This window comes from Drosophila virilis, chromosome X, assembly GCF_030788295.1.
Source record: "Drosophila virilis strain 15010-1051.87 chromosome X, Dvir_AGI_RSII-ME, whole genome shotgun sequence".
Lineage (NCBI taxonomy): Eukaryota > Metazoa > Arthropoda > Insecta > Diptera > Drosophilidae > Drosophila > Drosophila virilis.
In genome coordinates, this window is record NC_091543.1 from 608737 (window position 1) to 634404 (window position 25668).

The window sequence follows — 25668 nt, forward strand, 5'->3', positions numbered from 1 at the left end:
TAAACCTTAAGGCTCGAAGAGCTTGATATCACACACGGTCATACGCGGAGTTTATTAATTTGTTTGATTGATTACTCCACTTTAACAAAATCGATAGGTATCAAAGTGCGTAGAGAGAAAAGGTCGCCGGGGAATGATATATGAAAATAGTCCAAGTCCATTTTTAAAGAGAATGATGTGACACATGTTCATACGCTGAATCTTATCATTTTTTCTTCTATCGATTTTCACAATATCGATAAGTATCGAGGAACTATGTCTATCGTTTTTCATAATATCGCTAAATATCGAAGTACTAGGCAATGGAAATGGTCTTGAACACAAATGTGTACGTATTTTGGAGCATTATTTAATTCGTTATTAATTTAAAGTAAATGAAATGTTGATGAGTACAATTTGGGATGATCTCGGGTTCGGTGTTGCCAGATGGTTCGAATAAATACGTATATATATATTATATATAAATAAATAAGTTAGCAAAATTACAAACTAACTCCTCGGCATGATCTCGCTCTCTTCTCGCTCTCGTTCTCGCTCTCTTCCTTTGCCCCCTCTGTACGTAAACGCGGCTCAACGTCATCGATAGAAGGTATTTACAGTGTTGCCAAGCATGTTGGCGAATTCGCGCTGGCCGCTCAGTTGAAAAAATCCAGGATGCCGTTTAGCAGCTCGTAGGCGAAGTCACCCTCGCCCCCGAGGCCCGTATCGTTGGCGGCCTTCTTCTTCTTCTTCTTGTTCTTGTTCTTTTTCGCCTTCTTGGACTTGGTCGCCTTGGACGTAGTTGCCTCGACGCCGGGCGCTGCAGTCACCGCCGCCTCCTCGGCCACGGGAGAAGCTTCAGCCGGAGTTCCTGCCTCATCCTTGCTCTGGGCGGCATCCGGTTCGACGTGCTCGCGCGTCGTCTGATCGGGTGCTGGACTGGGGGCTACGGCCGGTTTCTTGCTGGGCTTGTCGTCCTCGTCGTCGTCGAGCTCGTCGAGCAGGCCGCCCAGGCTGAAGCCGCCGTAGTCGGCATCTTCGGGCGCCTCGGTGTCGTCGTCCTCCGCATAGTCGTCGGCGTCGTCGTCCTCCGCCGAGGGCTCCGTATCGCCATCGCCATCATCGTAGTCGTCCTCATCCTCATCCTCGTCATCGTCGCCGCCAGCTGGAAAGAGTTGGCATAGGGATTAGGATTGAGTTTAAAATCAGATACTGGACTCATTCAATTACCGCCAAAGCCGAAAATGTCGTCGTCGTCGTCCTCCTCCTGCTTGACCTTGGTGGGCAGCGGTTCCGCCTCGGCGACGCGCAGTCCCTCGGCACCGAACTTGAAGCAGGAGATCGGCAGCTGGGCCTCCACCTCGTCCTCGGCGCGCAGCTCAAAGGCCAGGCACGCCTTGAAGTTCTCCTTGGCCCGGGACAGTCCGTAAACCCGGCCGCAGAACTTCGAGTAGCCGCCGGGCATGCTCACGCAAATGGGACGCGCCCGCTTGCTGGAGATGCGCCGCGAGGCGAGCGTGATTTCGCCAAATTTGAGCGAGACGCTCATCTCGTCGTTGCCCAGATACGAGATCTTCGCACAGCCAGGCCCGCTCGGCAGCAGCGGCAGCCCGAACTTACGGCAGCAGTCGCAGTGAGATTCCGTGCACTTGCAATAACGGCTAATCGGATTCTTGTCCGCATCCTCCTGCGGCTTTGTAGGAGCTGTCGTTGGCTTCGGCTTCGCCGTGGTAGGCTCTGCTACGGCGGCGGCGGCGGTGGCAGCTGGTGCCGCATCCACGCTAGCAATTTCGTTGGCGCTCTCATCCACAATTGCATCGGCCGCGGACGCAACTGAAGTCTCGGCCGGAGCTGGAAGATCGGAGCTGGTTGGCTTCTGGGACTCCGTCTCGGGCTCGGGTGGGGCCACATTGGGATCGATTTCCTCGGGCGGCAGATCGAGCTGCTTGAAGTTTTCGGAGATCTTGTCTGTGCGTCGATGCACCGTCTTCCCCTGCACGGAAAGCAGCGCCGAGCTGGCCAGCAGCAGCAAAAGGAGCGACCGAGCGAGAGCGTGGTTCATCTTGGAACTGCAACGGGAGAGTGGAGTGGGCGAATTGGCATTAGAATGGAGATTGTCATTAGGTTGGAGGGAATTAAGAGGGGGGCTGAGGTAGCTGCCTCTTCCTCGGCTCCTCTGCCCCCTTTCCACACTATCCGTAAACGTGGGAATGTGTTGACAGTGCTGCCAATCGAGTTGATGGAAGTTAAGGGATTGGCTGAGGCGAGGCTGAGACAAGGAATCCAAGGAATGTGTTGGTGAGTTTATTTCTCTTCTTCTTTCTTCTTTACGTTTTTTGGATTTTGGAGTTTGCTGGAATTAGGATTAGCTAGTTTAGGGGAACTCGACATAGAACTGTATCTTCCGCTTTTCCCCCTCTCTCTCCACCCTATCCGTAAAGGCAGCTCAATGTCAATACAAGGAATATGTTAACAGTGCTGCCCATTATATTAAGGAGCTCGTCCAACATTGGCGACTCTCTTCTTCCGCCTCCTTTTCGCGTCTTTTGGACCTTGGAGATGGGGAATACAGAAGACCTTGTCAGAGGCGGGGATGAGGCGGAAGCTGTGGGTACTTCGCTTTATTTAGCACTAAATCCGCGTCGAGGTTTCACCCAAAAAGTATTCGAAAAGCAAACAAAAAGCCCAACAAAAAATCGCTTTCAGAGTCGCGCGCGATTAAATTTCACCGTTTCGGTTTTATTTTTTTTCATTTGTTGAAAGAAATGAATTTAAATAAATATTGACATAATTTCTTCCACTTGCCATGGTCTTCTCTTTCTCGCCCTCAACGAGCCGTGCGAAATAATAAGAGCGCTGCTGGGTGAGGGGGAGCGGGCAGGTGGGGAAGGTGTTGCACGAATTTCAAAGTAAACAAATTAGCAGCGCCATCTAGCGTATAGCAGCTGTTGAGTGGGCAGCGCATATCGAAATTCGAAAATGCGTAAATATTGTGTCAAATACGCATGCAAACAGACAAAAGAGGCCGCAGCCAAAGACAAAAGACAAAGCGCTCAAGCCCAAGACAAAGGCCAAACGAGACAAAAGCGAGAGTGAAATCTTAAATGACCAGCAACAACGAGCACAAGAGGCAGGCGGAGGTGGGGCAGGTAGAGATGGGACGGCAACTGGCCCCGAAGTTATTTAATTGACTATTGATTTGGGCAACGGCTTGTAAGAATGTAACCGCTCCGCCCCCCCCCCCCCCTCTCGCCTTCCCGCTTACCCCCACGCCACCCTGACCAAAGGCAGCGGCCAAAAAGCTGGAATTATATTTCCAGCTTAAAGCACGACTCTTTCCGGGCAAAGTGAAATTTCAGACATTGACTCATTGAAGCGCCCCTCGTCGGCCAGAAGCGGCGTAATGAGGGCCGCTTGCGACTAGAGCTTCGTTTTTGATCTCGCTTTCAACAGCTTAGACAACTGTCGGCCACAGCGGCAGAGCGAAAGAGAGAGAGAGAGAAAGCTCAACATGCATATTAGCTGTTAAATAAGATTCAAAAACTGTCGAATCTAGGCGTCAATGTGGAAGGAACGCGCACAGTGGTTATCATCCAAAACATTTACTCACTAAATAAACCATTAATATGTATATATATATATAAATATATTTCTCAGGTGAGTGCTTTTGGTAGTGTGTATTTTTCTTTCAAATTTTTCAAGAATTTGTCAACTTGAAATCGCCTTCTATGTGTGCGCCTGCACAACAATATGGAACCACTGTGCGTTCAGTCAAGCAGGCAGCCAATCAGCACATATCCGAAAATGCACGCGTGTAAGAAGAGCCTGCTGCTGGTTGTGTGGGCGAAGGGGTTGCAGTGTCATAATATTTGTTCAGCTCTCATGGTCAAGCGCGGGCGAAAGAGCGAAAAAAATAACCAGAGAGCAAAAAAAATGATGTACGCTTGTAATTAGTAGAGCTTTGTTTCACAGAATGACCTTCCACTAGACAAAAAACAAGAAACGAAACGAAAACCGTGGACAACAGTAATTTGTAACCCAATTGTTGATGCCGTTGCTGTTGTTATTGTTGTTGTTGTTGTTGTTGTTGTTGCTGCTGCTGTTGCTGCTGTCAGCCTATTAGTGGAAAGAAAGTATGTGACCAAATGCGGCAACAAGTCGCGGCAGTGGCAGCGGTAGCGGCAGCGGCAGCGGCAGCGGCAGTAGGAGCCAGAAGTAGAATGCTCCAAGCGACAATAACAGTAAACATCGAAAAGGCCATGGCCATGGTAATCAAATTGGACTTGAAATTCAAATTGGAATTCGAAACATATTCATATTCGAATTCGTGCGCGTGTTGTCCAGCAATTGGGTGGGCGGTTGGGTGCACGGATGCACTAAGTGCAACCATATTTGTTTACTGCACTCTGCTAACGAATTGCATTCTCCCCAATTGGCCCAATTGAAAGCGGTTTGACATATGCTGCCTCTGCCTCTGCCTCCTCCTCCTCCTCCTCCTCCTCCTGCTATTCTTCTTCTTCTTGTTTACTGCTGCACATAATTTCACTGGCATTCCAATACGTAACAGCCTTAAGTGAGTGTATTCATATTCATATTCATATTCATAATCAGATTCATTTGCATTTGACGTATTTGGAACATAACCAAAAACAACAACAGCACGTGTGACTGTGAGAGTGTGTGTGTGTGTGTGTGTGTGTGTGAGTTTTGTTTGTTTGCTTGATTTGTGTTGTCAGGGCGCATATTTTCTATTTTTGTCAATAAATTATAACGGTTGTGAAAAGTTATTAGCATTAATTAATTATTAATCGCATAGGAAAATAGAAAGTAAGCAGCAACAACAACAACAATAACATTAGCTTTAATCAAAGTTAACATAAGAGATGCGCCGAGCAGGCGAAGGCGGGGCCACAGGCTAGTTTATCAGCGACATCGAAATCGAAATCGAAACCGAAAACTGTTAATTATGCGCCGTCTGCAGCGCTTAAGCCAAAGGCGCCTTAATTATCGAATTCAGACTCGAAATCGAAATCGAAACCGAAACCGAAAATCTGAAACTGTTACACGGTCCACGCAGCGAAAGTGTCGCCTTTTGGTTGTTTGTGTTTTTTTTTTTGTTTGTTTAAATCACATGCATTTAAAAAAAAAATTAAAATAATATATTAATTTTGTTGGTTATGCCAAAATCTTATTTTCAGCTGACGCTGATTACGAAACGACTGCTTCGATTATGCTAAACAGCCTTACGGACTTTTACATCCTGCCATGGCTTACATAACTCTCTCACACACACACACACATACACACACACACACACACACACAGCTGGGCAATTTGCATAATTTGCGTGTCACTTTCTTTAACAAGCCCGGCGCCGGTTTTGACTCCGCATTGTGGGTGAAAATTGGAATCGATGTGAGCTATCGTAATACCAGAAATTACGATATCAAGTCGAATAGGCCGATTATCGGCATACGGCTTAAGTAACCGCATTCAATGCCAGCGAGGTGAAATTTCAAGATTGTTGAACGAGCGTCGGCTTGGAGCGGGCTGCGACGGCATTTTAAAGACCCAGCTGGGTCACAATGGAATAGCAGGTTCTTGTACATGTACTGTGACTCTGACATGGATCCGATTGAGCGTGAGAGCCAAAGAGAGCCAAAGCGAGCGAGATAGAGTCAGAGAGAGAGAGAGAGAGAGAAAGAGGAAGTTTATTGGCGAATGGGGAAACGAATAACATATCCTAAAGATGATCAATGCTAGAAAGTAAAACGAGTGCCAAATTCAAATAAATTGCTCAGCAACGGAAACAACAACAACAACAATAACAACATTAAGCAGAACACCAAACAGAAGCGGACGCGACGTTGACTGCGACGTTGACTGCGACGGCGACAGCTACGCAAACTGGTTGACACAATTTCTCGCCGACTTTTACGTGTATTTGGACATTGCTGCTTCTGCTTCTGGGTTTCCTGGTCATCGTTAGCATCGTTGGCCAAGGTGCTGGCCGCATTACACACTTCGTCAGCCAAAATTCTAAAATTCGAATTAAATATTCTTCGAAATTCTTGCAATTTACCTATTTACACGTTTCTTTTATCCTGACGCCTCTCACGCAGCAGCTCAGCAGCAGCAACAACAAGCACTTATTAAAAAAAAAAAAAACAAAATAGTTCACAGCAATATAACGGCAAAGAATTTGAAAAAAAAAAAAAACAACAATTTAAAACAGAATCGTTATAATTTAGATTGGCGCGCGCAGAGCTTATCCGTTGGATGCCAGGTGAAAACAACTTTTTTGTTGGAGACGCGAAACACAACTGCGCCGAGAAAACGACATCGCGTTCGAGTTATTGGCAATTCGAACGAACCGAAGCTCGACTCGAGTCGAAGACAAGGTTTGAGGCTCAGCTGAGCGCGGCTTTCTTTTTGGATTCGAACGTGTTGCCACCTGTTCGGCCTAGCTAAGACGCACGTACGCACACCCATGTACGAGATATATACGTGTGCGTGCATGTACGTGCGCGTGTGTGTGTGTGTGTGTGTGTGTGTGTGTGTGACTGCGGCGCCCTCTGGCTAACGGGCGCAACATGCGAGATGGACATGTTCGGCCGCTTTGCATAATTAACTTTGGATCGAACAGACACAGCTGTAATTCGTGCCACTTGGACAATAAGTCAACTCTCTTCCTTCTCCTCCTCCTCCTCCTCTTCTTTTGCTTCTGCTTCTTCTTCTTCAACTTGCCCATGCTAATGAGTCTGTTGTTGCGGCTTGTGATTTGCTTATTTGATCGTGCAATACGGATAAGAGGCTGCCATTGTCTAGCCACAAGCTCCTTGTGACTCAAACGGGCGCACCTTGGAAACCTTGAAACACCTGGAACTCTGTTCCCACACAAAGAAGCTGCGCGCTACGTGACCAAAAGGCAATCATTAGTCACAGGTAATTTGTGCATTGGCCTTGAATTTTCACTGTTGCAGTCGCAATTTCAATAAGCTGCAATTCCCAGCTGACCCAAGCAATTAATATCTAAGCTCATTCTATTATTATTACAGGGAATTTCCATTAATTGTGGCTGTGATTTAAGCCAGAAAAGGATTACTGCCTGCTTTTACTGGCTTAAATGACGGTGCATTAAGCTTAATTCCGAAATTCCTGGAACAAGCAATATTTCCAATGCTAAAATTCATTTTTCGAGGGATTCTGCCTGAAGAGTTACATATATAATACAAGTAATTTGTGCGAAGGGATATAAGTATTGCGAGCGTGCATGTGTGTATGTGTGTGTGTTAGTGTATGCATGCATATATGCATGCATTTATGTACATATATATGCATGTTTGCATGCTCGTTTTCTAATACCAAACGCAGCCAAAGCTTATTTGTCGCTGTGCTGCACATTTAAATAAAACGAACTACTGCCACGTACTCTCCTCCTCGATTCTCAAGAATTCATGCAGGCCTTGCTGAAATTCAACAAGGCAGGAAACTTTGGCTTCAACGGCCGGTGGAGGAGCAGCTGGAGGCGGTGGAGCAGGAAGCGGCGGCGCAGGAGGAGGCATGGCGGGTAAGTAGATATGTATGTAGATCCATGTATGTAGATGTATGTAGATGTAGATGTATGTAGATGTAGATGTACATATGTTAGTGTGTACGCATGTATGTATGTGTGTATGTATGTATGTATGTCATGTGTATGTATGTATGTACATATGTATGTATGTATGCATGTATGTATGTATGTATGTATGTATGTATGCATGTATGTATGTATGTATGTATGTATGCATGCATGCATGAGTGTATGTATATATGCATGTTTGCATATATACAAACAAACATACATCCATTTATATGCAGCATGCATACAAACATATACGCTTGCGTGCATATATTCATATATGCAAAAATGAATACATACATGCATGTGTATTGTGTATGAAAGTGTGTATGTATATATGTAGGTTTGCGGACGTCTATATATACATGTCCGTATGCGTGCATGTTTGCAAATATACAAAACAAGCATGGATACACATGTACATACATATATGCAAACTTAAAACTTGGCCTAAAATTACTTTGAATCGCATTTTCCACAGAGGAAGCTTGGACCCTGTAAAATGTGCGAAGCACGTCTCAAATGATGATCGCATAGATCTTCGGAAATAAATTTTAACTCGAAACGTCGGCCAGCGAAGATTTCTTCGGCCCACATTTCCACCATGGAGGAACGGATTTTCCAAAATTCATCAGAGGAATTTGAACAAAGACAAAGGGAAGAGAATTTAAGGCCAATCGAATCGTAACCAAAAAAGTTTCACGAATTTTCCACACATGCGAGTGGAATCGCCCGAATTTCCCTTCTTTACGTGCACATCATCACAAACGGCAAAGGTAAGTAAAAACTTCAGCTTTCTAGCTCTTACGGTTTATCAGTCACTCAGTCAAACAGTCAATCAGTCAAGCAGTCAGTCAGTCAATCAGGATAAACAGTTCCATAAAGAGATAGTAGTTCAATGATAATAAGATTGGGCTGGAGTGGGATTTGGTATAGCATATATATCTCTTCATGGCACCTATATTATATATATATTCTATTTAAAGTTTTCCCATGTATGAGACGTGTCGAGTTTGATTAAGGTTTTGAGAAATAGAAAAGTTGTCTTAAAAAAGTTAACAAACTATGAATCGAACTTTAATTTGAATTTTCAAATAGGTTCAGAGCATGATAATTAAATATTTGTTAATATCATTGGATAGTTTAGCTTGAAAAGGCTACATTCTGTTTCATCAAGATAGATTCCATACTGGGACAGTCGATCTCAGAAAGAACATTCATTGCTTATATATGCACTGAAATACAGTAAAACAGATTGGTTTATTTTCACAATATGATATATGGATATATATTTGTATTTATATTTATATTTAATGCGCAGCTGCATGTTCGAAAGAGTTAACAATTGTTTTATAATTAATGTTAAACCGAAATCGGAATCGGAATGGAAAAGGGAGCTGCGTTGCACCTAACAAGACTTTCGTGCAGAGCAACAGATAGTTGGAATAATACTCGAAACAAAAAATACATATACAATAGTATCATATTATAATAATAATAATATACATACACATTAACAATTGCATAACAGGGAAACGAAAAAAAAAAAACAAAAAAAAATATTGGATGCTAAACGACACGAAAGAAAAATTATTATATGTGTTGTGGGGGCCGCCGATCACGTGAAAGGTGGCTTAGAATATGGGTATGTAGTTGTCGATCTTGGCGCGATGCTTCTGGGCGACGCACTCGGCAATCCAGACAATGTTGCGGCACTCCTGCTCCTTGAGCTTTAGGTACGCATAGAAGACACCAAAGTGGAATTGCTGCAAGAACGCGAACACGTTCAGCTTCACCTCGTGCTCGAAAAACTTGTCCTCCAGCGTCTTATCGCCCGGATTGTTGCCGGATCCATCGAACAGCGCCGCATACTCCGCATAGTACTCGGCGACGGTCTTCACCTGTTCGTAATCGTCGGCGCGCGCCAATGCGGCCAGCCCATCAGGATACATCTTGCCGCAGTTGGGATACAGCTTGGCGCGATCATCCTTGGAGAGCTCCGTGCCGAACGAGTTGATCGTTATGATGATGGCGCGACGATCGGCCTCGAACTAAAGAAGCATAAGAATTAATATATAAATAACATGGACATCATTTAGACTAAAGCCGGACATCGGTTAATTGATTCAGTCAGCTATTCCGTCGAGCCGAAGAATTGCATTGAAGCTTAGCTCAACCCGGTTCGAGTTGATCGGTTGGGAATCGATTGACTCGATGCCGGATCTAAGTATATAAACTTACGGCCAGAATCTCGCACATGACATCGGCGGTGGAGCCGCCCATGTTCTTGCAGAAGTTGTAGAAGGCCTCCAAGTAGGCTTTGTACAGGGTATTGCGAATGATCTCAATGTTCATCTCGTCCAGATCCTGCTCGGAAATGCAATCAACAAAGAACGGCGCCAGCGGCGTATCCACCAGCACGGCATTGTAGAGCTCAGCGGGCGTGGATGCCACATGTATCGCCTCCATCTGCTCGAAGCTGCCCAGCGGATGGCATTTGGGTATCAGCTCCGAAATGGGACGCTGGTGCAGCGTGCCCGTGATCAACAATATAATATTATCGATCATATAGCCGTACGTGATAAAGTCCAAGAAATTGGACAACGGCTCCACCGCATGGTTGCGCATATGCTGGAACTCAATTACCAGCTTCTCGCGCAGCTTGTCATCGATCACGGACACCGACAACGGCGACGGCTCGTTGGCCAGAAAGCTGCCATAGTCCGTGCCCTGCAGATGCAGCTTCAGATCTGAAGTTCAACAAAAAGTTAATATACGTGAAAACGGTTTAAACCCAATATACTCGCTTTTCAGCATGATAACAGGGTAGTATGACAACAAATCACAAGGCAAGCTTACGCACACAATCAAACACACACACGCACAAGCATACACACGCACACACAGACAAGCTGATAGCAGTGCTTGATTTAGTCATGTGACCGAGCGGGCGTGCACCAGCCAGAGGCCACTGGAACTGGGAGTGGAACTTACCCTCCAAGGTCTCGCACTGCACCAGGTTTAGGTAGTCCGCCTGCTTCAGTATGCCGCACTTGAAGCCGCGGCACAGGCCCTCCAAATACCCATTGTCGACGTTGAACATGAATCCCGAGCTGTCCATTATTGTGACTTACGCACACACACACACAAACGCACGCAGAGGGTGGGAGAGAGAGAGAGAGTGTGAGAAGGTTGGTAATTCGCTTCAACTCTTGTTGGTGGTGGCTTAAAAGAGTTGGCTGCTGGTCACAGTTTGTCACTCGTTCGGCTGTTTGAGTTAAATGGAAATTAACTTTTCCAACGTAGCAGCGTTCACGAAATTGCAACCTTTATTATTTCTCTATCGATCGACAAGTCATATGATTGCAACTGTTCTTCTTCTTGTTCGTTTTTTTCACCGTCAGCGAAAAAAGCGCTAAAAATGACCAACGTCAAATGACCAACAATGCTGCCAACCTGTGTGCGCGCAGCTCGTGGCGCAGCGTTATCCAGCCCTGGCCATGTACATGCAGTCGGTAATATATTTTGACTACGGTCACATTGAATTGGCGCCAAGTTTGAATTGTAAGCAAATAAGTTGTTATATATCAGTTTTATTTATATGAAAATAGATTGAATACTTTTAGGGCTTAGAATGCAGTCAGACACGCTATTTGAATACTTCACCGAATATTTATATATGTTGACATTTGAATAGTAAAGTGCGTGTGTCTATAATATATTTTCTTTTTTGCGCTCTACGGTTACACTAAAATGGCGGTAAATTTGAATTTAATACTACACAAAAGCGGTTTTAATTTCAAATTTAAATAAATAAATGTAGATAAATAAATGTAGATAAAATACGTGATGCTATCTTATATGCATGTTATATCTAATGACATTTTCGATTTTTTCGCCCTTTGAATCTGCGCTTATTCTGCTCCAGAGCCGCAGCCTCGTCATAGCTGATGTAGTAGAAGGCGAACCACATAAATATGAGCATGTCGACAAACATGAGGCCGGCGAACAGGAAAAACTCACTTGCCTGCGACTCAAAGAACTTGAGCTCGGCAACCACGACGACGATGACATTGCCAAAGGCCACGGTGAGCAGCCAGAAGGCCTGCAGCAGCGATTTCATGCTGGGCGGCGCCTGCGAGTAGGAGAACTCCAGGCCCGTCACGGAGAACATGACCTCGCCCAAAGTCATGACCACATACTGTGGTATTAGCCACAGCATGCTCATCGAGTTGGGCTCGGTGACCTCGAACATGCGCGACACGAAGCCCTCACTGTCCTGGCCAATGACCAGAGCGTAGACGCCGCCTGGGCGCAGCAGCTGGCAATCGAGCAGCACCTCGCCCGTTAGCACCTCGTACTCAATGGTGCTCAGCTCGTGCAGATCGTGGCTGCGTGCCTGCAGCTCCAGCGCCGTATTTCCGGTTTTCACCTCCCTCCACTGGATACGCGTGCTGGCCGGCAAGTTGGCCAGCGTGCGCGCGAGCGCTAGCGACTTGTTTGACTTCTGCAGCTCGTCCACGTACCAGAGCTTGGTCACGGTCTGCGCGGAGCGCAGAAAGAGCGTGTGGGCCGTCGCCTCGTACAGGAGCTGGGTGCCACCGTCCAGCCTGGGACAGCCTGCAAGCAATGGCAACTGCCATGGATCACTTTCGCTCAACTCGGGCCTCCACTTTTGGCCAACTCACCTGCCGTCAGACTTTCTATGCCGTAGCTCAGCGTGAAGCTGCCATTGCTAGTGGCCACGTTGCCGCTGGCATAAAAGTCGATCCCAGTCAGGGTAAAGTTGCTTCCGGCTGCCAGGTTGCTGCTCACCCGGTAATCGCAGCCGGGTATCCCGCTGAAGATGCGCAGCTGGGTGCTGCCTGCGCCTGGCAAAACCGGATAGGTGCGCTGCAAAATCGGACTAGCTACAGTGAAAGCTCGCTTGAGCGAATGCCTTCCACAGCCAGCAAATCGTTTACTACATTTCAAATCCACCTTGAGTTGCGGACTTTGCGGTAAGTGTGAAAAGTTTCTTAATATAATCGTCATAGTGATTGGATACCATTGGAAAATTGCGTGTGGAATTTCCCAAAAGCCCGTCTTAGCATACACTTAATCAGCAATCAGTCAGTCAGTGAGTCAATTAATAAGTCAGTCAGTCAATCAGTCAGTCAGTCAGTCAGCCAGTGAGTCACTCCGTCAATCAGTCAATCATACAGTCAGTCCGTTAGTCAGACAGTCCGTCAAACAGTCATTCAGTCAGTTAACCAGTCCGTCAGTCAGTCAATCAATCAGTCAGTCAGTCAGCCAGTCACTCCATCAATCAACCAATCATACAGTCAGTCCGTCAGTCAGACAGTCCGTCAATCAGTCATTCAGTCAGTTAACCAGTCCGTCAGTCAGCCCGTCGATCAGTTAGTCAGTCAATCAGTCAGACATTCAGTCCGTCAGTCAGTCAATCAATCAGTCAGTCAGTCATTCAGACAGTCCCTCAATCAGTCATTCAGTCAGTTACCCAGTCTGTCAGTCAGTCAATCAATCAGTCAGTCAGTCAGTCAGTCAATTAATAAGTCAGTCAGTCAATCAGTCAGTCAGTCAATCAGTCAGTCAGTCAGCCAGTCAGTCGGTCAGTCAATTATCAGTCACTCCGTCAATCAGTCAATCATAGAGTCAGTCCGTCAGTCAGACAGTCCGTCAATCAGTCATTCAGTCAGTTACCCAGTCTGTCAGTCAGTCAATCAGTCAGTCAGTCAGCCAGTCAGTCGGTCAGTCAATTATCAGTCACTCCGTCAATCATAGAGTCAGTCCGTCAGTCAGACAGTCCGTCAATCAGTCATTCAGTCAGTTACCCAGTCTGTCAGTCAGTCAATCAGTCAGTCAGTCAGCCAGTCAGTCGGTCAGTCAATTATCAGTCACTCCGTCAATCAGTCAATCATAGAGTCAGTCCGTCAGTCAGACAGTCCGTCAATCAGTCATTCAGTCAGTTACCCAGTCCGTCCGTCAATCAATCAGTCAGTCAGTCATTCAGTCAGGACAAACAGCTAATATATATAGATATATATATGAAGATGTAAATATGTATACCTGCACATATTCTATTCGGCGGACAGTAGACGGTATTAGAACCGTGGCTGTCCGCTCAAGCGTGCACTGTACACCTACCTTGGCTACGCACTGGAAGCTTGGGAGATTTGGAAAACTGTTATCTTGGGCGCTGGGCAGGGTGCAGATAGGAAAGGGGACATAGGAAATGTGAGATAGGATTGAGGTGCTGATAAGATAGAGAAGAGCCAGAGAATAGCAGAGAGAGAGAGAGAGAGAGAGAGAGAGAGAGAGAGAGCGAGGGGAAGATAAAGACAAACACACGCAAACAACTATGATTACAATTTTTGATTTATTTGTATAAGATTAGTTTAGTTAAAACGTATGTCTTGGCATATTCAACAAGGCCCGTCCCGTCGATCTCTGGGTCCGATCGTTGACCCGGGCAGGGTTTTACACTTACATTGTAAATGGACACAAAGTACATATATGAATTATCATAGGAGGGGGGCGGGGGTGTTTTCTTCATTTATATATAATACACAACATTTGAGGGGGGCGGCGTGTCCCAGGAGGAGGCGTGTACCAGCCTAGCCATCGATCTCCTTGCCCTTGTTGTCGATGCCCGTCTCGAGAGCCTTAATCTGACGACTGTCGTCGCCGTTGGTTAGAGGCTCAGCCTCCTCGACCTGGTTGGGATCGTTCGGCTTGTAGTTGTAGGCCATGAACATGAAGAGCAGCATGTCGATAAACATGAGGCCCGCGAACAGGAAGAACTCGCTTGCTTGCGAGTCGAAGAGCGCCGCCTCCGCAATGATTACCACAATCACATTACCAAAGGCGACCGTCAGTAGCCAGCAGGCCTGCAGCACGGACTTCATGCTGGGCGGCGCCTGCGCATAGGAGAACTCCAGGCCCGTCACGGAGAACATGACCTCGCCCAAAGTCATGACCACATACTGTGGTATTAGCCACAGGATGTTCATCGAGTTGGGCTCGGTGACCTCGATCAGCTTGTAGTTATACCCGCCGGCTGCAAGCTCGTGCAGGAGCAGGGTATAGACGCCACCGGTGTGCGCGTGCACCGTACCCAACGGCTGGCCATCGATGGAGATCTCGTAGTTGCCGGAGGAGACGCGCAGACGGTAGGTCTCGTTAGCATTGTACTCGTAGCTCTCCTTACTGCTCTTCAATACAATCTGTCGCTGTTGCTGCATGTTGCCAACGATTCGGATCAGCGGATAACTGTCGGAGGGTTTGTTCACAAAGTCCTCCTCCCAGAAGGTTTCGCCTGTAGTGTTTTGTGCATTCAGAAACAGAGACCAGGCCTTCTTTTCCGTGATGGTAAATGGGCTGCCGCCTTCATAGGCATGGCAAGCGGGATCCGTGCTGGCGATCGTATACTCCAAAGTGAAAGTGCCGGGCACAAACACATTCTTGTCCGTGAACATGCTGTACGGCTCCACGGTGAAGGTTTGCAGCGTGTCGATGTTCGTGGCGAAGTTGTAGGCGCAGGGTTCGGTGTTGAAGACGCGCAGCTGCGCATTCTGGCTGTAGGGTAATGCGGGATAGGTTTTCTACAGCGACAACCGAGTCGTTCCAATAGAGGAGAGAACAGTTGGAGAGCGAGGGTGGGTGGGAAGGAGGCAGCGGGAAAGAGAGCGGGGGAGAGAGCGAAAGGTAGAGAAACAGTTGGTGCAATTTGGTGCAATTAAAGTAAAAAAAAGAAGCCAACAGCGACAACGACGACAACAACTGAAACTCACCTCAAGATTGAGCTCCACAATGCCCGATATGATGAACGCGATGCCGGCCAGGACGCCGCCCATGGTGAGCTTCTGCAGCGGTCGACGTATGCCGATCAGGCGCAGCACCGGATAGAACGCAACATCGTACAAGGGTATAAAAACCAGAATGAGCAGAGGATTTAGCACTTGCAGCTGATCTGGCTTCAGGTCCCAGGAGCCCATGTCGCCGTCCATGCGCGTCGCCTGGAAGGTCCAGCGGGAGCCCTGCTGATCGAACAGTGCCCAGAAGATGGGCAACGGCAAATAGAGGAACAGGACACGCATCAGAACCTTGACGTCGTCGATCATCTGGCGATCGTACTTCTTGTCCGCATAGTCGAGCCAGTGTTCGCGCGGATTGGTCTTCTTCTCCTTGCACTTGGTGGTCAGGGCCGTCCAGATGGTGCTGCTCACCAGCACCACCATGTTGCCCGCTGGTGGCTTGATCTTGTAGAGCGGCCGGCCCAGCACAAAGATCACCACCGAGACAATCATGAGGACTGCGGGCACACCGAAGGCCAGCGGATAGCAGTTGATGTCGTCAAAGCAATGGACATCTTCGCGCAGAATAGGCGTCACGGTGGTCGAGATCAGCGAGCCGGCATTGATGGAGAAGTAGAAGAGCGAGAAGAACGAGGTTATCTGCTTCAGCTGCTCTGGCACCTTGAACTGATCGCCGCCAAAGGCCGATACGCACGGCTTGATGCCGCCCGAGCCGAGCGCAATTAGCGCCAGGCCCAATATCGTAAACGTTTCCAGCGGCAAGTTGAGCGGTCCAATGGCGCCGAGGGTCAACAGAACTGAGCCACATATATAAACCAAGGACAGATACAAGATGGTCTTGAATTTGCCCAGCCAGGAGTCCGAAATGATGGCACCAAAGACGCACAGAAAATAGACGAACATCGTGAAAATATGGAACACCACGGTGGCCGTGTCATCCGAGTAGCCAAGCTTCCGGCTCAGATAGAGTACCAGCACAGCTGCAATGGGTTAGGAACAATAGGAATAACCAGGGATTAGCAAGGTTTTACCCTTTCGAGCGCGTGGGCCCAGCTACTCACTCCGCATGCCGTAATAGTTGAAGCGCTCGCAAAACTCGTTGCTGATGATGAAGAAAACCGACTTCGGGTAGGGCAGTTTCTGGAATGGGATTCGATTAGAGCTTAACCGATCTTAGTCTGTGCGCCTACCTTCTGCTGGCCTTCCGTCTCGGCCACATTGCCGAATTCCTTGCTGTCGTCGGAATCAATGCCATTCTTCTTGGGCTCGAGTTCGGTCAGCTTGCTGGCAGCCACCAGAGCCTTGCCATTGCTCGCCGGCTCCTGATCTGGCACAGCTGTTGCGGTCGGGGCCTCGGTTGGAACAGCACTTGAGTCTGCCGGGGCTGACGCTTCGACTGGAAGAGTTCTGGACTCGGCGCTGGCGATGTCCGAAGGATCGCCGCCTGCCTCGGCGGGCTTGATATCTGCAACGGCCGCTTAACGCGATTAGTTGGCTTTCAGGCAAGTTTTTTGTGGCAGCAGAGCCCACCCAAAAGCGGCACTATCTCCTGAGGCGTTGTCATTGCGTACTGTCTCCGATTTCATCAGCCTAGGCAACCCAACTAAATGTTCACAGTATACTACATGTATATGGCTGGGATGGGCCAGATCGCAGACGTCTGGCCGTGTGAATTTAACGCGATTTATGAACTTGAGAGCATCAGACCTGTCAGCAGACACGGCTGAGCGGGCTCCATATATGTGCGTCAGGGTATCCAGATAACGTACTCGGACATGTCTTTGTTTGTCATACAATAAATGGATACGGATTCCGCACGTATCTGCGGAAGCGATTACCAAAGCCACACATATCCATATCTCAATGCAAACAAGCAAGCTCAATGCTCTGAGCAGAGAGAGAGAGAGAGAGAGAGAGCAGAGTGTCATAGCTGTCAGCTGCTAGTCAGGCCCAACTCTGGACGACAGTCATTGCAAGCAAAAAGGTTTGCTGCAACTTTGCTCCGCGAGTTTCGTAGCAGTCAGCTGAAAAGTGAACAGTCATGGCAAGGAAGGGCTTGCTGGAAGGGAATCTGATAAGACGACGATTAGCAGCTCGGCCGTAATCGCGTACTCGCTAATCGCCTGCACTCGATAAACATTTATTTTAGTTTTATGACGGGCATTAGCCAATAATGTGCCGACTACGCACATCCGTCGCGTCACAACGCGGCCATAAAGCGCCCAGACTTGAGGCCAAGCAATTGCTCAGGAATTTATTCCCATTTGCCATTTAACATTTACCATTTGCTATTTTCGTGTATATCAGAGCGCTTATCAAAGTCAGGTATCGCGGCGCGGCAACTGTTTGAAGTCGGGCAGCCGACGATCGCAATGCCAATGCCAATGCCAGTGCCAGTGCCCATTGAAACTATCTCAATCTAATTTGGCCAAAATTAAACATGCGCCAATGCATCGACATGTCTTCTCCATGGCTACTCGATTGTCGATTCTCCGGAAACAAGACCTTTCTTTGTTAGCTCAACCCGAGCCTATCTCGAAGATTAGAGCCTTAGTAGCAGAGATCGGACCATAAACAGCCGAGTTAATGGAGACCCCCTTTAAATGTGGATCGTCAGGGGAAGAAGCAGCCGTCGTCGGGTAAGCCATCTCGAACTATATATACCCGTAACAAGCTTAACATTTTCTGCTGGGTGCATGACTAAGAGAATCTATTCGGACATGATTTATAAATATATCAGAGTTTCTATTGAGGCTTTGATGGAAAATATTTCAGAATATTTGCATATATACATTAATTAATGTATAGTATATGATATATATAAGCCCGCAAGGTTTATTGTTTTTAGCCAGATTTCTTCCTTTATGGCCACACTTGGCTGGGTAATCGCTTTTGCCGGCTGCACGTGTACATTTGCTGAAGTTTTTATGGCCCAGGTATTTAGCTTAGCTTATTTGGATACATTTTAATGCAGCCTGGACAGCACATGAAATGCTTAAAAACTCAATTTTCGAAAAGGTTTCCCAATTTAAGACAGACAGATGTCTGGCTAATTGATTACGCCCAAATTGGCAGCTGGCAGTCCAGAGCCAGCAGGAAATAAGACTGACTGGAAGATACACTGCAGTATGGAATTTATATGGAATTTGTCACCCTAACAAAATGAGAAGCACGCTCTGTACGGCAGAATAAACTCATCTGTGGGGGAAAATCTAGATCTGCGTGAGATATAGAGTTGGCATTAGCTGCATTCATTGGAACTTGGAACGATTCTTGTATACAGATTGTATACAATTTTCATAACGTGGAATACTATCTGCAACTCCGGGGCGTACGTGTCCGCTGGGAACTGTATGGGATCCGGGCAGTCCGGGATAGGGCTCATGGGAGTCATGCGAGTCGTAAATTTGAACTTGGCCAAAATGGGAATACCAAAAGTTGTTAGCATTCGATTTGGCTTATCATTATATGGGCCTTATCAACGATCTATCTGGGAACTATATCGCTTGTTTGTTTGGCTGTTGTGAACAGCGCTAACTGATTTACAAGCGATTAAGCCGGCACTTTGTGCCGACTGCCAGTTTTATGGGTCCTTTGTGTAGCGAGCGATAAGGCCCAAGAATTGGGTTGAATTTGGCATCCAACGGCACGTACTCTCCCACGCAGCACAGCCAAGGCAGAGCATGGCATTCCTTAGACGCACTCGCACATGTTCTGGATATCCGGTATCTGTCCTACAAAAGCGTACATACATACTCGCACATACTCATACATACACGTAGATACTCGTACATACTCGCAGATATCCATGCATACCCGCAGATATTCATACGTACAAGTATTCGCTAATACTCATACATACTCGCAGATACTCATACATACACCCAGATACTTTTACATGCTCATGCATACTCGTAGTCGAACATGCGGCTGTGATTGACTTGTTTGCCGTTAATTAACGTTTGGCAAGATGTATTACCAAACAGTGCTCCGGCCTTAATTGCTGGCTTATCAGCAACATTTTGGCAACTTCTCGCCCAATACCCAATTGCCAGCTGGCTAAAACAATTACTCGAACCTAGCAACCCGGCATCCAGCATGCAGCAGAGCTCAGCTCAGCTCGAGTCAGTGATTCAATCGGTCCGTTTAGATTGCAGCCAATTAGTCATGCGGCAAATTAAATTTAGTCGGGTGCCTAACGCCGGGGAGCACCGATTTCGACTAGAATACAATACTATATGCAACAGACGAGCACAATGCTGACTGAGAAAGTGCCCAAAGTGCACTCTGGGAAAACCGAATACAACAAATGCAAGCCCAATTAACTAATGATTAACATGAACATGCATTCACACACACAATGTACTCAATATATACTCATTCCCGATCGGCAGCAAGAAGAAGTATTCTTTGTGCTCGCCTTGGACTCAAAACGAGTACTAACTATATATCCTGGTTTATTCTGCCAGATTAGTATGTAAATGACTTTAGTTTGGCATATTCCGATATATATATAAATATATGTATATATGTATTTATGTGAGGCTGTTTGATGCCAAACTTACGTTGTGCTCATTAACCAAGTTTGGCATTTGGCATTGTCTTTCGAGCCGAACTCGGAGACCAGATCAGAAAACGGGCAAGCGCTACAGTGAAGACCCGCTATGCGGCCGGGGCAGGCACACTTGAGGGCTTATCGGCCAGATAAGATTGGCTCGAATATGATTTAGTGCCGAGTTCTTGGAAACGCGCGACGGCTCAACCCCAACCTGACCAAAGAAATAATGCCTAATCGCCTATTATATGATAAGAACTATCTACAATGTATACAGAATATTTATGGGAGAATTACTTAAGCTTTTGTTGACAACAAATCAAATCAAAGCAAGCAACATACATAGCTTGAGTACGGGCTACGGAGTTGTTTTTGTCCAGATCTATACGATCTCAACTTTGTAATGGGTTGTTAGTTGTTAACTTAACCCGATCATATCTCGAAGATTAGAACCTTAGCAGCCTGAGGCTTTGGTATATACACACTTTGGTATGCCATATTTATGTGTTGTAAATTTCATCAAGATCGGACTATAAATAACCGAGTTAATAGAGACTGCATTTCATATATATATATAATGGGTCGACAGGGGAAGAAGAAGCACAGCCACAGCACAACTAGCGTCGACTATTACTCAACTATTTTATGTTCTTGCCTTTTTTTGGGGATCCCTTTTTTTTTTTTTAAATTTAGTATTTCTTTACTTAGAGTTCTTATCGTGCATATAGCTTAAAATAGTACCGTTTTCATGATCCGTCATATTGTTACTGGGTTGTAATCACTTCACATCCGTTAGGCAACACTTGACACCAAAAGAGAGAGGGAGAGATTAAGAGAGAGAAAAGGGAGAAATCAGAACACGGCATTTCATTTTCGAAATACGATATTTAATTTAGGAAAGTTCAAAAAAACACTAAAAAATTAATTACGTAAAAAAAAAACAAAAATTAAATCATAAATTTGCAGCCGAACTGAACTTGAATAATTTATTTCGTTATTGTAATTAGCACGTAAAGCATTCGCCCGGAGCGAAGCACGCGAAATAAAACAAAAATGCAATAAAATTAAAATGGCAAAAAATGACAACAAATTAATGTAAATAAACAAAAAGTCAATAAGAGTTGAACTGAGCGCGCCTCGACGCTATAAAACATGATTTTAATTATATTCGTCATTGCTGCAAGTCGAAAAACTCACATCAGAAGCATTTATCGAATCGGAAAACAAAAACAAAAACAAAAAAAAAATTAAAAACAAACAGTTAAACGCAACAGTTACAAACGCGAAGTGGAAACAACTGTAAGCTGGATGCGCGCGGATTCGCTTGATCGATGCGCGTCCAATTCCGCCAACGGCAATCGACTGACTGATGTCCGATGCGCGTAAGTCAACTAAGAAGCCGTCGGATGACGGGCGTCGACGTCGGCGACAGCTGCGAGCTTGACGTCGACAGCGACTGCGACTGCGCGCGGTCCCTGTGAAGGCGGCGGCGACAGTTTCGAGCTTGACGTCGACTGCGACTGCGACTGCGCGCGTGCCCTGCGGCGGCGTCGCTGCAGTCTGTTTTGGGCTCCGTTAAACACGCCGCTAATCGCTTTTTGGAGAGCTTGGCAAAAAGCTTATCAGCCAAAACAAGCTTATCGCTGCAGCTGAAGTATTTACGAGCAGAAAGCGCGCGTCCTTCACAGCTCGCAGCTAATTTACAACCAGATATCGCAACGATCAGACGTCCGATATATATATCTATGTAAAACTGTAACATCTGGTTGAGCTCTATCTCAGTGTTTGTTTAGTCAGGGGCATCCGATACCGTTACCGGTACCGTTACCCGTACCATTATCTGGCAAACAGCAGCCCTTGTCGAGTCGTGTCTGCGGCGTCATTAATTAAGTATTTTTTTTTTTGTGTCAATTCATTTCTTATCTTCACCTGGCAGATAACTTTTACTAGTTGCCCGTTCAGGGTATCTACAAGTACAGTTACTTTTCAATAACTGCCCAGATATACATATATGTAGGCCTTTTCCTTCCTTCCTTCCTTCCTTCCTTTGACTGGCCACAATGTCCCGTTAAGGTGTCCAGGTGCTCGCTGAGATCCATCCATTGATCTTATCTGACTTGGCTCTGTTTTATATGCCTAATCGTTCCAGCGATAGCCGATAATCGACGCCCAATACCTGATGGCTGTTAACTGTGCATGGAGCACATATTTATGATTACCCATAATTACGGGCACTAAGATTATCACATCCAGGTGTGTGCAGGTAAGTACAGGTACATATATCGTAAACATGACTTGCATTGTACGACCGAGTGTTATTGGATGTTATTCGAATGTGCGATTTATGGACTTATTTTCTACTCTTGCAAGGGGTATTATAATTTCATCTTGAGCCGTGTAACGCATAGAACGAAACATCTCCCATTAAGTATATATATTCTTGATCAGCATCAACAGTCTAGTCGATGTCCGTCTGTCTGGTTTTATGCAAACTATTATCTCAGTTGGATCGGACGACTATATCATATAGCTGCCATAGGAGAAATCGGTCGAAAAGTAGGTTCTTGTATGAAAAACTTTTTGGTTTTTCAAGATATTTTGACCAAACTCGACATTTATTAGCTTCACTTTACTTCTCATATATATACAAAATGCTATCAACATCGGACGACTATATCATATAGCTGCCATAGGCACGATCGGTCGAAAATAATATTCTTGTAGAAAAAACTTTTATGTTTTTCAAGATATCTTAACCAAACACGGCATTAATTATATATCCTATGCTTTTTAGATACGAGCTAAGCTTTGTGAGCATTTCGAAAAGCTTAGGTCTGCAAGGGTATTTAAATTTCCGTGTGCCTTTTTTCTCGTTTTATTTTGTTTCTATTTGCTTTCGCTTGGACGATCGATTGTCATTTGCTCGGCGACAAAAGCCAAAAGCGACTTGAGTTATTATCAAGTACCCGATCAGGTATATACATATATATATATATACTATATATGCCATTATGAATGGATTGAGTAACACTTTATTGAAGCTATTAAGAGCAGCGCATGGCCCATATCTATAATACTCGCACTTGAGCTGCAACTACAGACTATAGACTTTATATATACATACGAATATATGGATTGCAGCAGAAGACAATGGCCCTGGGCCTCTTGAGAAACCTTTCGAGTATACATATGTATCTCTATGGGACTTACATCATGTTGGATTCGATCATATTTTCTGATCTAACGCAGGGAATACAAGAATCCGCCTTTGTTCCACTCGGTGAATCGAAACAAAGCCATGACAGTGTTGCTACACCCCCCCCCCCCCCCCCCCCCCCCCCCCTTCCACCCTTATAAACGATGACAGACTAAATAATAGAATTTGTAAATAATTTCCTAATAAAGTATATAGCTCTTTGCTTTTATAGCCAACCCACTTGAAGAGCTTGCGTAGCACGCGTCCCGATTGCGGAGTCCCGATCGCGGTCAGCTCACAAGGTTTGCCCGATTAGATTGTAATCTCTGTGTAAGTGGTGCTCGCGAATAGATTAGCTTAGCGGTAATTTAGTCTAAAGCTCACTTTGGACTCACTTTGGGCCGGAAGACCCCCCATGAGTTCTCTTTAAGGGTAGCTTGGAAGGAAAGGAATAAACTAAAGCTCACTTTGAGCAAGCAGACCACCTATGAATTCCCCTCAAGGAAGTAATGGAAGGGTAGCTTGGAGAGAATTAAAGCTCACTTTGAGCAAGAAGACCCTCTGTCGCGTAACTTGGATGGAATGGGAGCAGTGCTCACAGCTAGCCAGGAGCCTGCTGTCAAGATCTGAGTATTCGCATCTCATTCAAAATCATATTCATTTTTTGTTCAATGTTTCGGAAACTGCGCGATCGCATGGCTACCCCGCCGCTGAGCGAATCCTCGGCCATTTCCTGCGGATCCGACAGCTCTCTGCGTAAGTCAGCCGATCCTTAATTGTCTTCTCTCTCTCTCTCTCTGTCACACTCTCTATCTCCCTTCCTCTCTCTCTCTCAATCCTCTCTGCTGTTCGCTCTTTTATGTTGGCAGTGCTGCGGTCTGGCGGCGGCGTCGATCAGCTTCCTTTGGGCCTGGGCGTGGATAGCGCCGGCGTCTCCACGGCCCGCACTCGCTACTACGAATCGGAGTTCGATACGAACGAGTCCGAAAGCCAAACCGATACCACCGACAGCAGGGACTGGCGCCGAGAAGCGTGCGAAGAGGTAAGATAATGAAACGAATGTATGTCAATTCTCTCTAGAGTAGAATATAGAGACTATTGAGAGCGGGAGTTATTTTAACTTGTACATGTACATATATTCTTGATCAGATATATATGTATTTGCTTGATTTTAGTTTAAAAAAAACCCTATATTATTTGTGTGTCATTGGAACCAAACAAACTAATCAACTACTAGCTACAGGGTATCAAGTGTGTCGCATTGCAGAAATAACTGCGCTTCTTTAACCAACCCTCGAAACTGACCGAAGGGCTAACAGCATAAAAGACACACACATACACATACATATATATATCCATGCATGTGTCTCGCTTTTATCTGCATGGACAGCCTCAGCTAGAAGAAGGCGCCGACGGCGACTGCGCTGCTTGCCTACGCTGCGCTGCAACAAGCAGCTGACAAACTCAACAGAGGCGGTGAGTGACAAAAAGAGCGCGCGATTGGGAGAGTAAAACTTGATCTCCGTTAATTGGCGCTGCGACGTCACTGTCATGTTTAACCCCCTCCCCCTCCGTACACCATGCACTGCGTTTATTTAAAATTCTCGTTTAATCGCCCTTTTCTTTTGGCGAGGGTGTCTGCAGGCTTTCGCTTAAAAGCGCAGCTTGCACGGTAAGGTGTCGTGTCTCTGTCCGCTGTCCGCTGTCCTCTATTGTCTGTCGCCTCTCCTCGGCTTTTTCGTTTTGTGGCGCAAACGTGACTGCATGTCGTCGCCCGCGCTGCACCCGCCAGAGATTAATATTTGCAAGTCGCGCGTGTGTTTTTTGGCAGTTGCGGTAAATTCCAAGCCGTAAATTGAACTTGAGATTAGGCATTTGTTTGTTTTGTGTGTTTTGTATTCGTTTTCGACTGTTTTATTGTGTGTGCATTACATTTACAACAACAAATCACAAATGAAATCGTCGAACGTGGAGGCAGCAGAGTCTGATGCCAACGGCAAGTCAAAGGAGCTGGAAGCTGGAAACAAGAAACAAGGGAAAGAGGTGAGCGGCGTTAAACGATTTACCGCACAATTATGGCGCACTTGACAGTTCCCCATACATACATACATGTATGTATACATATGTGAGTAGAAATGCAAGCCTAATTCCAAACATATGTACACACCGAGCCCTACCTGAAACAAAAATAAACCAGTCGTCACAAATGTCAGCATCTGCGTTGACTGCGACTGCGACTGAGACAGCGCTGTAGCGTCTGCTTATTGTCACTTTCAGTTGACGAATGAGAAAGTGTAAGCACTCGCATATATCAAAGCACGCACGTGCAGCATTTCTGAAAGCACACACGCACAAATGCACGCACATATATGTATGAACATATGTATGTATGTATGTATGTTGTGTGTACATATAAGAGATAAAAACCAGAGATCGCATGCCAAAGTGGACAAAGCCACTGACCGCTTTTGTCTATAAATGTATGTGTGAGTGCTTG

General features: G+C 46.0%; 5 protein-coding genes across 10 annotated transcripts in view; 1 reads left to right on the plus strand and 4 right to left on the minus strand.

The window, feature by feature from the left end:
* Positions 1–333: 333 nt before the first annotated feature.
* On the minus strand, positions 334–6304 carry LOC6634719 (uncharacterized). Its single transcript, XM_002058282.4, has 3 exons — positions 6062–6304; positions 1210–2048; positions 334–1144 (listed from the first exon to the last, which is right to left on the minus strand). The coding sequence occupies exons 2-3, from the start codon at positions 2039–2041 to the stop codon at positions 636–638; spliced, it is 1341 nt and encodes a 446-aa protein (XP_002058318.1). The 5' UTR covers positions 2042–2048; positions 6062–6304; the 3' UTR covers positions 334–635.
* A 2558-nt stretch (positions 6305–8862) lies between these two features.
* VhaAC39-1 (V-type proton ATPase subunit VhaAC39-1) lies at positions 8863–10990 on the minus strand. The gene is made up of 3 exons (XM_002058281.4): positions 10598–10990; positions 9845–10353; positions 8863–9654 (listed from the first exon to the last, which is right to left on the minus strand). The coding sequence occupies exons 1-3, from the start codon at positions 10722–10724 to the stop codon at positions 9238–9240; spliced, it is 1053 nt and encodes a 350-aa protein (XP_002058317.1). The 5' UTR covers positions 10725–10990; the 3' UTR covers positions 8863–9237.
* Positions 10991–11189: 199 nt separating this feature from the next.
* LOC138911791 (solute carrier family 15 member 1-like) lies at positions 11190–13906 on the minus strand. Its single transcript, XM_070211349.1, has 2 exons — positions 12292–13906; positions 11190–12223 (listed from the first exon to the last, which is right to left on the minus strand). The coding sequence occupies exons 1-2, from the start codon at positions 12635–12637 to the stop codon at positions 11478–11480; spliced, it is 1092 nt and encodes a 363-aa protein (XP_070067450.1). The 5' UTR covers positions 12638–13906; the 3' UTR covers positions 11190–11477.
* A 57-nt stretch (positions 13907–13963) lies between these two features.
* Positions 13964–21339, minus strand: LOC6634704 (peptide transporter family 1). Its single transcript, XM_002058279.4, has 6 exons — positions 21173–21339; positions 20717–20777; positions 16611–16885; positions 16482–16560; positions 15397–16400; positions 13964–15207 (listed from the first exon to the last, which is right to left on the minus strand). The coding sequence occupies exons 2-6, from the start codon at positions 20733–20735 to the stop codon at positions 14221–14223; spliced, it is 2364 nt and encodes a 787-aa protein (XP_002058315.2). The 5' UTR covers positions 20736–20777; positions 21173–21339; the 3' UTR covers positions 13964–14220.
* Positions 21340–23773: 2434 nt separating this feature from the next.
* Positions 23774–25668, plus strand: part of yin — a 64220-nt gene continuing 62325 nt past the window's right edge. For 5 of the 6 annotated variants that reach the window (XM_070211348.1, XM_032433336.2, XM_002058278.4 and 2 more), the window contains exons 1-2: positions 23774–23927; positions 24041–24213. In XM_070211348.1, coding sequence (XP_070067449.1) covers positions 23843–23927; positions 24041–24213 — 258 coding nt within the window. In that variant the 5' untranslated portion in view covers positions 23774–23842. Of the gene's footprint in view, positions 23928–24040; positions 24214–25087; positions 25215–25668 lie in introns of those variants that run through there. The other variant, XM_032433337.2, reaches the window with a different exon arrangement.